At 39.7% G+C, this 15900-nt stretch overlaps 1 protein-coding gene across 1 annotated transcript in view; it reads left to right on the forward strand.

Annotated features, from left to right (window-relative positions):
* Positions 1 to 15900, forward strand: part of LOC122641994 (rRNA biogenesis protein RRP5) — a 93615-nt gene that overhangs the window by 63207 nt on the left and 14508 nt on the right. The window contains exons 27-34 of the mRNA XM_043835365.1: positions 1601 to 1754; positions 1840 to 1914; positions 2059 to 2209; positions 5434 to 6085; positions 10453 to 10513; positions 11620 to 11762; positions 11835 to 12018; positions 13627 to 13725. Coding sequence (XP_043691300.1) covers positions 1601 to 1754; positions 1840 to 1914; positions 2059 to 2209; positions 5434 to 6085; positions 10453 to 10513; positions 11620 to 11762; positions 11835 to 12018; positions 13627 to 13725 — 1519 coding nt within the window. The remainder of the gene's footprint in view (positions 1 to 1600; positions 1755 to 1839; positions 1915 to 2058; positions 2210 to 5433; positions 6086 to 10452; positions 10514 to 11619; positions 11763 to 11834; positions 12019 to 13626; positions 13726 to 15900) is intronic.

A 15900-nucleotide genomic window follows, 5' to 3' on the forward strand; every position in this document is an offset into this window, starting at 1 on the left:
ACAAATGGTTGGTATTCTCCATGATGGTGCACGGAACACCATCAAGGTGAAATAAGGGTGAACATTTCTAATGTTGTCTCATGAATTGACGGATGTGTCTCGACGGCAACTATTCTCTCCTCTAGTTATGAGTCACTCTCTCCCCCCACTCATGAAGTTTCAGTTCGAACGTCTTCCTCGAGATGTGTGCTGCCCTAGCGTCGAGCTCACTATAAGGTCATCTTGGGCTCGTGATCTATCTCGATGGAGTCAAATTCTTTAAGACCAGAAGAGTTGATGCAGTTCTTTAAGGCTAGAAGAGCTGATGCAGTTATGCACACGGTTGTTTAGCGCTATTTTGGTAATATTTTTATTATTTTATTTCTATTGATGGAGTCATACGAAAGATTGCGGAGTCTGATACAAACTCTACTTAAGTGTTAGAGTTGAAGTTTGAATCAAATTTATTTTCATTTTGTTTTTGTTTTTTTATTAAGAGTCTGTTTTTTATATACACACATGTAACCAGCGTTTAAGGGGGGTGGATTTTTGAATGCAATAGCTTACCTCGTAGAGTGCTGCTGTTGCGCAACCCTGGCTGGGGTTCCACTTCTTCTATTTCTTCTGTATCAGGTCAGATCCCCTTCTTCCTGTTGTTCTTTTCCTTACCAGAGCCCCTGTTTATGGGCGCTGGGTGGTACTTGCAGCGCTTTAAAGTTGGATCGTTCTCCATCTATACTACTTTCTGGCCATGGGTTGCCTACCATTCTACCAATAGTAGAATCAAACCCTAGAGTTTTGGTTCTCAAGACCATCTCAGTTGTGAGAACCAAACCTGCAACTAAAGTGCTTCTGCGCTCTTCCATCAGGATTAAGCTCAGCAATTTAACTTCACTCAATATCTGATTAACTGGTCTAATTATTATCTGCACTCAAGAGGTTTATGAGTGCAGAACCTCTCCTTCAAATTTTAGGTCAATGGAACCCCTTTGGAGAAAGTTCTCTCAATCTGAACAGAACCTAGACTACCGAGGTTTTATTTACAACCAAGGCCATCTTCTTTTGGTTTTACCTAAAGGTTCTTTAGTGCAGAAACCTATTTATATTTCAACTTCACTTCGTTTTAATTCTTGTGGGCCCATAGTGACCTATAATCATGGTTCTTTAACCCGGGATTGCATCACAACCTGATTATGTCCTTTTACTTCCCAAGAACATTCTAATCTCACGGTGTTTGAGAAGCTTCCACCCAAAAAAAAACTGGATTTGGAGAACATTGAGGATGAATCATCCATGGCTGCTGCAGTGGGATGGAGAGAGTGCACTTGAAGAGAGGTGAATAGAGTGTGATCTGATTGAAATTGGAGGGAACATCTGAATAAGAGTTGTAGTGTTAATTCACAAGGAAAGATGGATAGAAAGAGGCCTTTATTTTAAAAGCATGCCTTTTACTATTTGTTAGAGTGGTTATGTCGACTGGCTGACCTTGGATCTGGTCGCAAAAACAGGCTGAGGACCGTGTCGGTTTTAGAGTGTAGAGATTCTTTGTAACTCCTATCTTTGATTATGGATGCTTTACACTTTCACTGATTCACTCAAACTGCAAAGTTATTTGTTGCAGTGTTCTTGCCACCATTGAAGCTCTTCCAAGCCCGTTAACAACTGGAAGATTGCTTCTGCTTCTTAACTCTCATAGTGAAGTTGCTGGGGTCTCTAGTTCTAAAAGGGCCAAGAAAAGGTCTAGCTACAATGTGGGGTCACTTGTGGAGGCAGAGGTAGACAATTTTTGTTTCAAAATGTCATTTCTTCTTTATAGCTTGTTATTGCATTTAACTTTTGTATGCCAATTTTGTCGTCCAGATTACTGACATAAAGCCTTTGGAACTGTCGTTGAAGTTCGGCATTGGTTTTCGTGGGAGGGTACATATAACTGAGGTGAACTTTTATTTGGTTATTTCATTTTTTGTGAGCTGTTTATATGAATATATTCTTTTGTTTTAGTCTCATTGTGTATTTTTGCTTTTGAGATCTCCTAGTGGTCTGTTATTTTGCATGAAGTAAAGCTTCTTCAATGGGCAGGTAAACGATGACAAAATAGTTGAGGACCCCTTTAGTAAGTTTAAAATTGGGCAACTGCTTACTGCAAGAATTGTTGGCATGGCTAACAAGTCAGAAAAGACTAAAAAAACTAATTGGTGGGAACTCTCCGTCAGACCCACAATGCTTTCAGGTAAAGAGTTACTATATTATTCGTTTTGTTTCATTTGCATCTTTTAAAACTTCTTTCCTCTGAAAGATGCTAACATAATGATATGTCCATGCATATCCTAGAACATTGTTCTCATCTTTTTGATTTTTTCCCTATGTTTATTCTGATCTTCATAACAAACAAAATATATTGGCACCTCCAGAAAGCATTTTCGAAACTGTAGGTAACAAGTAAATGATTTTGTGCTGCACCCTAGATTTATGGATTTTCTAGGGCTGATTACAAAGAAAGGCGGTGGGAATAGTATAGGGTTGAATAGGATGCCTAAAAACTAAAAGAGATTAGGATGGACAATAGAATTATGCAGTGTTATGGATCAGTGAACATTAACCGTGAAAAGTAAAATAATCAGGGGAATCGATAGAAAGGAGGGAGATCAGAAGATACCTTTTAGCCATAGCTGTAACTCGAGCCATCAAACCAGATAAGAAACTCAAAATTTGTTCAATTTCGTATAACAAGAGGGTTGGGTACATTCTATATAGAACTGTCAAATTATGACTCTTTACTACAACTAGAACTTCTCTAATCCTATTACAACTCAAAACACTAATTTAACCAATAATAGACTGAAAGTAACATAATTGGACTCCTAAACTGACTAGAAATTACAAACTAACTACAACTTGAAGAAATCCTAATCAAACCAGGACTGAATATCTCATTAAAGAGAACATTCAAGGATACATCGAGTCTCTTGGATTTCACGTCATAGCATAAATACCCGGACTGAGCATTTCCAAGAAAGACACAAGTGGTTGCCCTGGGGGACAATTTATCTCTTAACTGCGCAGGAATATGAACAAAACACGTGCATCCAAACACTCGTGCCTATAGGTGCTGCCCCAGTAAGAAGTTCGTGAGGTGCCGCTGCAGCTTCTTCCCCGTCGAGAGAGAGATGTCCCTTCTTTAACCTATTATACTTTCAAACTCCTAAAGCTACTTGGAAAATATTAAGTGAAGCTAGGACTGACTATTGAGCAACCTATTATACTTTCAAACTCTTAATGCTACTAGGAAAGTATTAAAAACTCGTGTATCCCCTTGGATTAGACATTGGGCTCTTCTGGTTGGCGCAATTTACTATCAAGGCAATGTAATCCCTAATGTGTGCATTTCTTTGGAAAGGAGCTGAAGCATCCAGATTTCTCCACCCTATTAGTTGGGCTGGCTAGTCTTCTCCCCATGGAAGAGGGAGGTCTTGGTTTGTGAAGGATCAAAGAGGCTAATACTGCAGGCATTCTCAAATTGATCTGGAAAATTGTGTCTAAGGACAGTATCTGGGTCAACTTGCTTTATTCGGGTCTTCTTCGAAATGACTCACTTTGGACAGTTTCCCCTTCCTCTGAAGCTACCTGAGTCTGGCGTAAGATTTTGCAGTTCAAGCATATTGCTCTTGGGGCTATCTCTTCTGAGATTGGTGATGGGGTCCCTACCTCTCTCTGACTTGATAATTGGCATCCTATGGGAGTTCTCTTTTCTGTTGTGGGTGTTAGAACCATCTACTCCTTGGATATCTGCAAGCAATCCTCAGTGGCTACTATCATTTCCCATGGTGACTGGGCTGTCCCTTTACCCTCCTCCCTCGCATTATCGGCAATCTGGAATGCCTTGCCCCCCCCCAACCCCTTGGGGTCGAGATTTTCGGGTGCTACAGTTGTTTAGCTCCCTTCTTCTAACGAACTATTTAGCTCTTTCTCAGCATGGGACTTCTTGAGAGTTTGTGGCTCTCTTGCTCCTTGGCGTAGGATTGTGTGGTTTAAAGGTCACATCCTACACCACAGTTTCACTATATGGAGAGCCCTTTCTAATTGTCTTCCCACACAATCTTTGAATCCATTCTTTGTCGTCCACTTAGGGGGTTGCAGATACACCTGCGTGGATGTGCCTTATGTTGAAATGGAGTGGAAGATGTCGACCACCTCTTCTTCTCTTGCCCTTTCACCTCCACTGTTTGGAAGAGGGTTTTTAGCAATTGTTGCCCATGTAACAGAAGAATTCTCCCCCCTTGCAAGGGAATGGATTTGTATGGATATGACTTTTGCTGGGAAATCTATTTGTGATGTTATTGGCAAGCTTGCCTTTGGTGCTATTATATCTCATAGTTGGATGAAGCGCAACCTTTGCAGATGGGCCTCCAACTCCCTTTCCTTTGACAAGATTTGGAAAGCCATCTACTTTGAAGTTAGCTCTATGCTCCATATGCTACCGCATCGTAATATTTTTGACTCCCCAAGGAACAGGCTCATTGTTGCCTCTTGGGGTTTGTCCTTGTCCTTGATGCAGCCCTCTGCCCCTCCCTCTTGATGGTTGGGTGCGGCTTCGTCTTGTTTTGTTTCTCCTGTACTTCCTTTGGTATATCCTCATTCTCTCCTTTGTGGGGTCTGTGGTAATGAATTTTTTATTCACAAAAAAAAAAAAAAAAGACTGGTCTCCGTAATTAAGCCCTGCAACCAAAAGCACACCAAAACTGAGTCTATTCTTGATGTATTACTGCATTAAACTTTGATTTGTAGAGGAGAAGATTGGTTATTACTATTTACTACTTCATTTTAAGTACCTGAGGTAAATGATTAAAGGCCATTTGGAACCTTTTTAGTATCTTTTTGGGAAGGGGTAGTGATTGTTTTTATCCACTAGGTGGGCCCATCAACCAGTAGTATAAATCACTACAAGGGAGAACTCATGAAAGTACAGTTTTTCAAGATTAGGCAAGTATGTATAAGAAAATTTTGTAAAAATGGCATAATGGACCCAAAAGGTCATGAAACTTTTATGGTAGAATGAAGACTAAATGGAACGCAATGGTGCAGAGTCACTTAAAAGGTATCAGTCTAGCCTCTTAAAAAAAATTCAATTAACCTGGCTTTGTAGTTGATGCCTTCCCTGACACCGTCAATTTTTCCAGCAAACTTTAAAGGTCAAAATGTATTTTGTTTTTATTATTTATATTGCACAATATTAATTACCACAGAATCCTATTTTTAGAGAACTTTTCCTTTATAAATTAAAACAAGTCTAATTCCTGAGAACATTTGTATAATTTTTTTTTAATGTTTTCATATTTTTGGTTCGAGAAGTATTATTCATGTTCATCTTTGAAATCTTGCAGCTTCTGAGAGTTTATTCTCATGAGGCATTATTTTACCATCATGGCTGTGATCTAAATTGCCATTTGTATTCAGGAGCAGGGGATGTGGAGGGCGGCATTGCGAAAGACAGTTTTGATTTTTCAACTGGGCAATGTGTCACTGGGTATGTGGTTAAAGTGGACAGGGAATGGGTATGGTTAGCAGTATCTCGACATGTGAAAGCTCGTCTGTTTCTTCTTGATAGTTCATCTGAACCGAATGAACTTCAAGAATTCCAAAACAGATTTCATGTGGGGAAAGCTTTCACAGGTTATATTTTCAGTATTAATAAAGAGAAAAAGCTGTTGCGCTTGGTATCACGCCCATTATGTGTTGTCTCTAACGGAGAACTTGGTAATGAAACTGTTAACATGGATGATCCTGGAAGCACAAACTCTAATCAAGGAATTACTACACATTTACACAAAGGTGATATCCTCGGTGGAAGAATTATCAAAATCTTTCCAGGTGTTGGTGGGCTGCTTGTGCAAATTGGACCTCATCTGTATGGGAAGGTTCATTTTACTGAACTTGCTGATAAGTGGGTTCCTAATCCTCTGCTTGGATATCATGAAGGGAAGTTTGTCAAATGTGTGGTACTAGAAGTTGGCAATGCAGTCAATGGTCCAGTGCATGTGGACTTGTCACTACGTACGTGTTTAGAAGGCATTCACTCTCAGAAATCTGTGGGACAAGTTGACGATGTGTAAGTTATTTGGCCTTACCTGTTAGATTTCATTCAGTTGCTTTCTTTTTTCTCTGACAGGGCCCATGAAACATATTGACTCTGTTGAATGAACAAGGTCGTACCCAGTGCATGAGGCTCCCGCCACTGCAGGGTCTGGGGAGGGGGTATATGTATGCAGTCTTACCCCCTGCTTCGCGGAGAGAGGCTGTTTCCTGACTCGAACCCACAACCACTAGGTTGCACTGGAGCAACCTGACCGTTGTGCTGAGGCCTGCCCTCTTATTGACTCTATTGAATGTGTTTGCAAATTCACCACTTTGTTTCAGTTTACATTCCCATTTCCTTTGATACTTCAGACATAGTTAATATCTTATTAGCTTGCTAATTTTGCTATGTGTTAGGTACCGTTTAAAGTGACCAACTTCTTACCATAGTTGTCATGGCGTCTAGGCACCCCAAGCCGTTGGTGGGGCCAGGGAAGCAAAACCAACAAGGCGTCTGGGCGCCTAGGCAACTATGCTTCTTACAAATTGCACTAAACAGTGCACCATATGTGCTTGTTAATTTGTCTTTTGGAAAGTATTGGTGTTCATAAAAGTCAAAACTAGAATGAGAGAACTTGTAGTTTTTACAGTAAAAGATGAATAGATGTCTTCATGTCCAGTTATGACAGCTTGGCAATCTAATAATTAGAGGGGAACTATTGTAGGATTCAATCAAATGTGTGGTGAATAGCTAATATATCATTTTTAATTCTGTCATGCTTGGTGAGAACCTGTCTCAGTGCCCAATGTCAGAACTATGAATTTCTCATTAACTACAATGTGCTGAGAGCTACAAATAATAATAATAAGGGAAATTTACGTCTACCACCCCTGGGGTTTCAAACAATTACGTCTACCACCCTTGGAAATTCAAAAATTACTTCCGTACCCCTGAATACTAACTCTGTTAGTTTTGGACGGAAATGACATTGTTGCCCTTTTACCCTTCTTCTCCTCCTTTTTCTTTTTCTTTTTTTTCTTCTTCTTCCTCCTGCTGCAACTCCGTCCCCACCCTGCTCCCTTCTTCCCTTTAGACAGCAGCCCCCAGCTCCATCAGCGCACCAGCCCATAGCCTAATAATAGCCCTGCAGCTGAGTTTGTTGAATGGCAAATATATACTCTCTCTTAATACCTCGACACATTACAAATTACATTTGATTTTCACCCAACCAAAGATGAGAACTGAGTAGTGTGCTATTCGAATATAATTTCATGTCATAGGAATAGGATGCCTTAACATGGGATTCCTCATTCTCAGTATTTCCATGTCATTATATTATTAAGGGAAAATATCACGGACACCCCCTAAAAGTATCCAATATCTCAGAAACTTACCATACTTGGTCAAAATGTCACAAACACCCCAAACGTTAAGCACAGTTAGTACCCAAAGGTGAAATATCCATTTTACCCCTTAGTTATTTAAATAAAAGGACAAAACTGTCATTTCATCTTCTTCCCTAAATATCCATTTTGCCCCTTAGTTATTTAACTAAAAGGACAAAACTGTCATTTCATCTTCTTCCCTCTGTGGCTGCGGCTCCGGCGACCATCACCTGCTCCGGCCGATTCTGGCTCGTAATCACCAGAGATATCCCATTCGAGATGGTTTTTGAGGAACATGGTGTTGCTGCTGCAATTTCGTCTGTGGGTGGAGCGGTTGAGACTTAAAGGGATGGAGCAGAGTTGTGGGTGGAGCTGAATTAAGGGTCACACAGAATGGCTCTACCGTTTGAGCTTTCTTGAATCTATCAAGTCCAGCTCTCCTATATATTGTATTTCTTTCAGGAATGTCCTTACAGAAAATTCAGTGACACTTCACCTGATACAACATTAAGATGCAGCTCTTCATAGCAACAATAGAGTTGAGTCACCTCGCATTGCACTCATCTCCAATCTACCACAGCAGAAGGGATCTCCACCAACCAAAGCATAGCACCAGATCTATATATACAAAACATCCTCACCCGCAGTAAGATTAAGATTCAAAGTTCAAATCAACTGACTGAAGGTTTAAAAAAAATGAATTAATTAGGGGAGTGGAGTACAGGGGTGGTGGGCAAAAGAGACAGAAGAAGGAATTTGTTACTCTCAAAGAAAACCCTTTCATCTGAGAGGAAGAAGACGATGGATGACTTAGGGTTTTGTCTCATCTTCTTCGCTCTATGGCTGCGGCTCCGGCGACCATCACCTGCTCCGGCCGATGTCCATTTTTGCCTTTTTCCTGCTTCACAGAGAGAGAGAAAGAAACCCACAGAGACAGCAGAGAGACGACGTGCCGACGAGGGTTCACTTTAATTTGTAGAGTTAGGGTTTTTATGGGGTTGGATTGCTGAGAGCATGGTCGGGCGGGGGAGACTGGAGAGGGTGGTGGCGAGGTTGCAGGGGAGCAAGAGAAGGAGGGCTGGAGGGGGTGGCGGCGGCGGTGGTGGTGGTGGTGGTGGTGGTGGCGGCGGCGGTGGAAGAAACAGCAGGAGAAGAAGGAGAAGAAGGAGAAGAAGGGGAGAAAAAAGGAATAAAAAAAAAGTATTGAATAAAAACAAGGGCAAAATTGTCTTTTTCTAAAAACTAACTTCTAACATCATTAATTCATCATTAAGGGTATTATAGGGATTTCATTGTGGTGAGGGTAATTTCGCCATTTAAAAAAAGTTAACAAACACTTAACTGCAGAGACTAACGGAGTGGACTAAGTTGAAACAAATTCATAAAAATAGGGGGTGTCTGTGACATTTTAACCAAGTATGGTAAGCTTCTGAGATATTGGATACTTTTAGGGGGTGTCCGTGAAATTTTCCCTATTATTAATTATTCTCAACAATTTCCCAAAACTAACATGGAAACGGGAAGTCAGAGAGAGAGAGAGAGAGAGAGAGAGAGATGCAAGTGGAATGACCTGTTGTTGATCTTGATTTCTCTTCCAGTGTTTATTCAATTTGGTTGGCTTTTGTAGAATTGCAGCGTTAATAAGGAGATTCGAATACATCCAAAAGGTAAGAAAACATATATGAATTAAATTGAATTGAAAATGGAACATGAACTTGAAGACCGTGGAATCTGTCTGTGAAAGATCGAAGGAATAGAAACACCCCCCCACCCCAAATTGAAGCAACTACAGTATGGCAGGCTTGTTGTAGCTTCAAGCCTTCAACAGTAAGAACCTTTCGAAAAAACCCAGCAAGAACCGAAATTATTCGACCTTCTAGGGTTAGATGATGACCTGTGTGTCTAAGACTCAAAAGTTGTGATCTTTCCAGCTGACCTGCAGAAGTTGCGAAGTTAGGATCTTAACCCCTCACCCCTTTTTTCCCCAATCTCTCTCTCCAAACTGACCCGAATAATAAAAAACCCAGACATGAGGGTTTACATTTCACGGTTCAGAATCAGATTTCAGAGAACATACATTTCTTCAAAGCAAAATGAATCTTAGGTTGCATTGCAGAAAAATTTTACAATAAAACTTAGAGTAGCGACACCCATTGATGAAATCACCCAACCCAACCGCCGCTGCTCGCATCTCTGTCCATCTTGACTCCGGCGATAGGCAGGAGTGAGAGAGGAGAGAGAAATTAATGGGTTGGAGCTGGAGGTAAATATGTAAAATCACCTTTATTAAGGGTATTATGGGTATTTAGTTAATATTTTGGGCGATGACATCATCCCTTAACTGTTCTTATCTAACGGTAGGGGTATGTTTGTAAGAATCTTTCAATATACAAGGAAAGTTTATGAAATAGATGAAATTCCAGGGGTGGTAAACGTAATTGTTTGAAACCCCAAGGGGGGTAGATGTAAATTTCCCTAATAATAAATAAATAAAATCTACATTGTAGGGCACTTATCAGTGCCATCACATGTTCTTGCCTCTTACGCCGGGTACATGGGGGATAATCTGTACAAGAATTAAAAGGGAATTCTCATTGACTTATCCATATCCAACTTGGAATGCAAACTTGGTATCAATTACTGTTAAACAGGATGGGAAATTATGTGAAATCCTGTGCTCAAATTTTCTTGTAGTATTTGTGTTATGTATATCGGTTAGTACAAAATTTTAGATCTATTGTCTTTGTGGTTAAGTGCTGGGATATTTTTGTAGTTTGTGCATTTATTAATTAAAATATATAGCTGTGGGATTGTGGTGCAGGGAAACACGACTCTGTTTTCCCACTTTTTCTTCACCATCGATCTCTCTCATATTCCCTTTTCTTAGTCAGTTCTGTGGCAAGTTATTTGTTCTTATTTCTTATTTTTTCAGGGATTTGTTGCATTTATTAATGTTAACAAGTTTTTCGTGATGGTTATGGAACAAATGTTGAAAATTTTATTTTGTGCTTCCAGGGATCTCCCCAACAAGCGGGTGGAAAATATTGAGGATCTTCATCCTAATATGATTGTAAAGGTAGAATAAGCTTGCTATTCTGTTCCCTTAAACAAAACATAGATATTCTGTTCCGACTCTTCCTGTGTTGCTTTCAGTTGTTCTATTGTTGAATAATTGTAAGCAATGGATATAGTGCTGTTTTGGTCTCATTGTATTTGTATGGCTGTGTCCATTCCTGATATTCTATAAATTTTGTCATTCAGTTTGCTGATATTATTTATTATTTAGTAAATTATGTAATTTTTAAGCATGGTTTGTCTAGGTGAGCATCCCGGGAGAGGAATCTCTACGTGGGTTCCCTTGGTTGGTTTGATCTGACATGTGGAAGTCTTGTTAATGCTCAAATTTTGTATACAAATTGTCCATGACAACCTTGACTCGTTGTAGCTCTTGGCCAAAAAGCATTATACCATGTGGCTGAAGTAAAAATCCAATTTTTTTCAATATTTGAACAACCAGGAGAAAGGTGCAATTCATGGTGAGTTATCCGATTGAGTTTAATTTAAAATTTGCACATTTGGTCTTCTATCTATCCAACTTTTTGAATTGCTACACCAGCCCTGTAATTTTTTTATGGCTGAAAATACAAGGAGAGAGTGTCCACTTGATGGTAGGGCAGATGGTTGAGATGGGCCATGAAATTTGACATGCTGACAGTATAAGGGGCTTTATGTATTCGACAATTGGAGTGGTCTCATTAGCCCTCCACGTGGCGGAAATTGCAGCTTGTTTATGCTTACCTCAATAAAATTTTGGCTATCACTTAGATAACTAAGAATTTTTTAAAAATGAAAACGAGAAAAGTCATGTATACACAGAAAACTGATCACTAATGGGAAGGACCATCTATAAAAAGACTAAAACATCTATACAGAATAAAGCATCATCAAGAACAATTACCTCCAACCAGCGTGAACTCTGTCAAAATGTTTCAAGCACAGATCTGATCACATATTTAGTACCGTGCTTTAGTTTCTATTTCTAACATTCTGTTATTTGTGTATAATCATGTAGTTTTTCCCTTCCTTATCTTTTCCTTGTAAGTTATGCCTGTAACTGCTTGATTCCTGAGAGTTGTTGAAATGTGTCTTCATTTCCGCTAATTTGGATCTTTGATGGTATAGGGCTATGTTAAGAATGTGTCAAAGGGTTGTTTCATTATGCTTTCCCGCAAGATAGATGCAAAAATTCTCCTGTCAAACTTGTCTGATGGATTTATTGAGAACCCTGAAAAAGAATTTCCCATTGGAAAACTTGTAAATGGAAAGTAAGTATGTTAACTTTGATTTATTTAGCAAAATTTTCATTTCTTCTCTTTGTTAACAAAGTTTGGTTGCAGGGTTCTGTCAGTGGAGCCTTTGTCTAAGCGAGTTGAAGTAACTCTAAAATCAGCGACTTCAAGGGGTGAATCAAAATCTGGTCTTGTTGATTTAAGTAGTCTACATGTTGGAGATGTTATTTCTGGCAAGATTAAGAGGGTTGAGACATATGGTCTGTTTATAATTATAGATCACACAAACATGGTAAGGGTTCATATGGTTCCTTCGAATAATGTTTAAATCTATTCTCCGGTTGAACAGTAGTTACCATCCACAAATCAAGGGGCGTGTGGAACATGTTTAGATGTACAGAAAGCTACACTTATATAATTGCACAAGGCTAATAACCAACCCAGAATATGATTGCAAACTCTGATCTTTACACTTTCTATTTGGGCCCTACACTAGGTTGTTGGACAGAGTCATAAGATCAGTTTGATCTTTAGCATATGTAATTTCTTGGGTTAAACACATTATTTTTCAGTGGCAAATCCATCTATTTTTGCAGTCATCATGATATTTTAATTTTGGATAGTAATTCTGTGATATATTATGTATTCTCGAAATAAATTCTGGATCTAGAATGCATGTTGAAACCTGGGTTTTTTCTTTTTTCTTGCTTCAGAATGCATTTTAGACCCAGAATCTATTCCGAGAATGTGTGCCAAAATGCACCTTTAAATCATCTCAACTCAACTAAGCTTTATCCCATCTAGTTGGGGTCAACTACATGAAAATCCCCCACCAAAAAAAAAAAACTACATGAAAATCCTGTCTTGCCTTTCCTCTCTGTTTAGAACCATGACAACTGATAATGCATGCTCATTTCTTTTCTCACCATTTTAGTCCAAGTTGCCTTTTAACTTTCCCTTGTCTATTTACCGTGCATTTATTGGTCTTCATTAAATGTGACTAATTAACTGTCGCTATTAAAATGCCTGGGCCAGGCAATTGAATACTCTTGGTGTTTGCCCACATGGCTTCCTGAGTTCCTGATACTTGACAGGCTGGACTTTGGCCTGGACTGAGGCCCCTCAGCAAACCCAACCCAAGAGCCATATCCTTTGTTAGTTTGTTTCAAATAGCATCTCCAGAAAACATATCTGATATTATATACCACATCTATACAGCATGTGTAAAAACAAATAAAATCTTGTGAGAGAATTTGGCTCATATTCTGTTTTCCCATATATTTTTAAAAAAGATTTAAGAAACTCACATTAAATTTATACAGCACGATTAGAAAACCATAAAAACAGATCTACACAATTTTTTTTGACCGCGCATTTTCCTACTGTAAAGTTGCTTAGATCTGTCCCCTCCCTTCCCCCCCCCCCCACCCCACACACACACATGGGAATTACTTAATCATGACCGAACAATCTCAATTGTTTCCTTCCTAATTTTATCTGAAATTGGTGCATGTAAGACCCTCGAATGGAATTATTTGAATTTTGTTCTTCTATCGTTTTAGCGTGGCCTCTCATCCATTTCAACAGCCTCGTCTCAGCTAATATATTGGTTCTTCGTTTTTTCCATATTCCAGCATTGGGAACTATACATCTATCTGGTTTTGTAACATTTACTTTTTGGTCTTAATTCAGCTAGTAGGTTCATTTAAATTTTAAACTTTTTCGTTCTTTTGGTAAGCAATAATTTGTAGCTGCAGCACCTTTGATGGTCTTACACCTTGTAAATACCATATTTTACATGTCCAGTAATAATTATATGCACCACAGAGCTATTTTTCCTTTTTTTATAGGAACTTTATATATCATTATTTTGTTGATTATTCCTTGGTCCTTGGCCCAGGTTGGATTATGCCATCTTTCAGAGCTTTCTGATGATCATATTGACAATATTGAAAGTAAATACAGAGCAGGAGATAGAGTTGTGGCAAAGGTCCTGAAGGTAAGCATTCTAATTTGGAAAAGGGGAGCTTTTACCTTTGAATTAGAAATTGAGCTTGTTGGATTTCTGTATTTCTTGCTAGAAAAAGCTGCCTTTTTTAGCCACAGAGATATCACATGGCCAATCCACACTTTTCATCATAGTTGTCAAGGGCCTCAAGGCGCCACCTAGGTGTCCAGGCAGATTTTGGGGGGTCTAGGTAATGTAGCTCTAAATAAGAGATGGATCCTATTAGAGGCCAAGCAACAGGATCTAAATAAGGCTGCTGGTTTGGCTAGGCAGTTTGGGGCTGTTTAGGGCAAATTTAGGGTTTAGGCTAGGGTTAGGGATGAATGTGATACATGATAATGATCAGCAGGTCTAGGGGATTATTTTGATATAAAAAAATTAGGATTTGGTTAGGTTTTATAATTCTGCAGATTTAGGGTTAGGGTTTTGGGTTTTAGAAATTAGGAAAACTACTAAAACTAGGGTTTCAAGTGGGGTGAAGGGGAATTAGGGTTTAGCTATTGAAGATGGGGCAGCAGGCTAGGTCGAGTGGAGACAATGGTGTGGGGAGGCTATGGCCTAAGTTTGATTGATTTCTGATGGAGGAACAGATTTGGACAGAATTCAGCAGTCTAGGGTTTATGAAAGTAAAACAGAAAAATAAAGGGGGATCGAATGGGGAAGGAGAAGGAATAAAAAAAAACAGAATTAAAACTCAAACTCACCACAGGAATCCACCGGCAGCAGTTTGACACTTGAAGGAACCTCCCGATAGTCTTAATGCAAGGAATCACAGGAATCCACCCACCCTATCCACCTTGAAATCCACAAGGATGCACTCACAAAGGAGCAGGAACAGCAGCAGCAATCGGCCAGCAGCAGAAACAGTCTTTTTTTATTCAAATTCAATGTGGGGGAGTCCTCCACGATTTAATATATTTATAATATGGCTTTATGCCAAGTCCTAGTACAAATTGAAGTCTCCTCCTCAAAAAATCGTGGAAGGGAGAGATTTAATCTAACTTAACTAATTTAAAACAGTAAATTGATTAAGATACCCCTACTAACTTAAAATAAAAGAATCCAACTTAAAACCACTAATTTAAAAGAAGATTCCATACTAGCCAATAGGATATAAGGGCCTATTAACCAATAGGAACACTTCACTTAAATTAGACCAATTGAACCAATTGGGTGCAACCAATTCTAAACCGGTTCAATCTAAAAACAGGAAAATAAACTAAGTATGGAAAATAATAATCCTAATCTATGGCTCCCTATTCAAGCCCTAAGTTCAGGGCTTCTTCTTCCTTCTTGGAGCTGCATCACTAGGCGACTGTCGTCTTTAGTGGTATCGAACCAGGTTTGGCCCTTAAATATGTCAAATATCACTTATTTCATTTGCTTGAGATATTATTCATAACTAAGCAAATACCCCTATGTGAATCCAATAAAAATAGTTAAAAAGTCAAATTCCAAAAGTGTAAAAAATCTACCTTCGATTCAAGAACAAAAACTGGCGGGGATGCGATGAGCCACCCTCAACCCCTACCCATACTTCTCCCCTTGCTCCGTCAACTTCCGTTGCACCCTCGCATTGCCCTGGCTCAAAATCCTGGTCATCCCTATTCCAACCTCCCTCTTCTTCCCTCACCTCTACCGACTCCTCCCTCCTCTTCATCCCCCCTGATATTGAGAATGGTCTTCCAGTAGCACACTGCCCTGACTCTCTTCTCTCCCCTGAAATCCCGAAATGGAGTTCCTGTTTGGTTGGACACTTCCTTTGACCCAGGCCTCCTTTCAACCTCGTCAAAGCTTCCCTCTCGAAGCAATGGAATTTTGCTGGTTCATTCGACACCTTTCTTTTGGACTCTGGGGTCTTTGTGTTTCGCTTCCTCTTGGATGAAACCAAGGCCCGTGTTCTCGATGGAGCTCCTTGGATGGTTGGCTCCAAGCCCATCTTCCTGCGCCAATGGACTCCACACCTCCTCCTCCACAAGGTCGACTTCAGCACTATTCCCTTGTAGATCTCGCTACCTGGTCTCCCTCTTCATTATTGGAATCGTGACTATCTCAGCCGTCTTGGCTCTGTCTTGGGCTTCCCTCTGCATACGGATGCTCGAACTCTGAAGATGGATCGTCTTTCCTACGCCAGGATCTGCATAGACATCTCTGCCGATACTGCCC

The sequence above is a fragment of the Telopea speciosissima genome, chromosome 10, assembly GCF_018873765.1.
Source record: "Telopea speciosissima isolate NSW1024214 ecotype Mountain lineage chromosome 10, Tspe_v1, whole genome shotgun sequence".
NCBI classification, from domain to species: domain Eukaryota; kingdom Viridiplantae; phylum Streptophyta; class Magnoliopsida; order Proteales; family Proteaceae; genus Telopea; species Telopea speciosissima.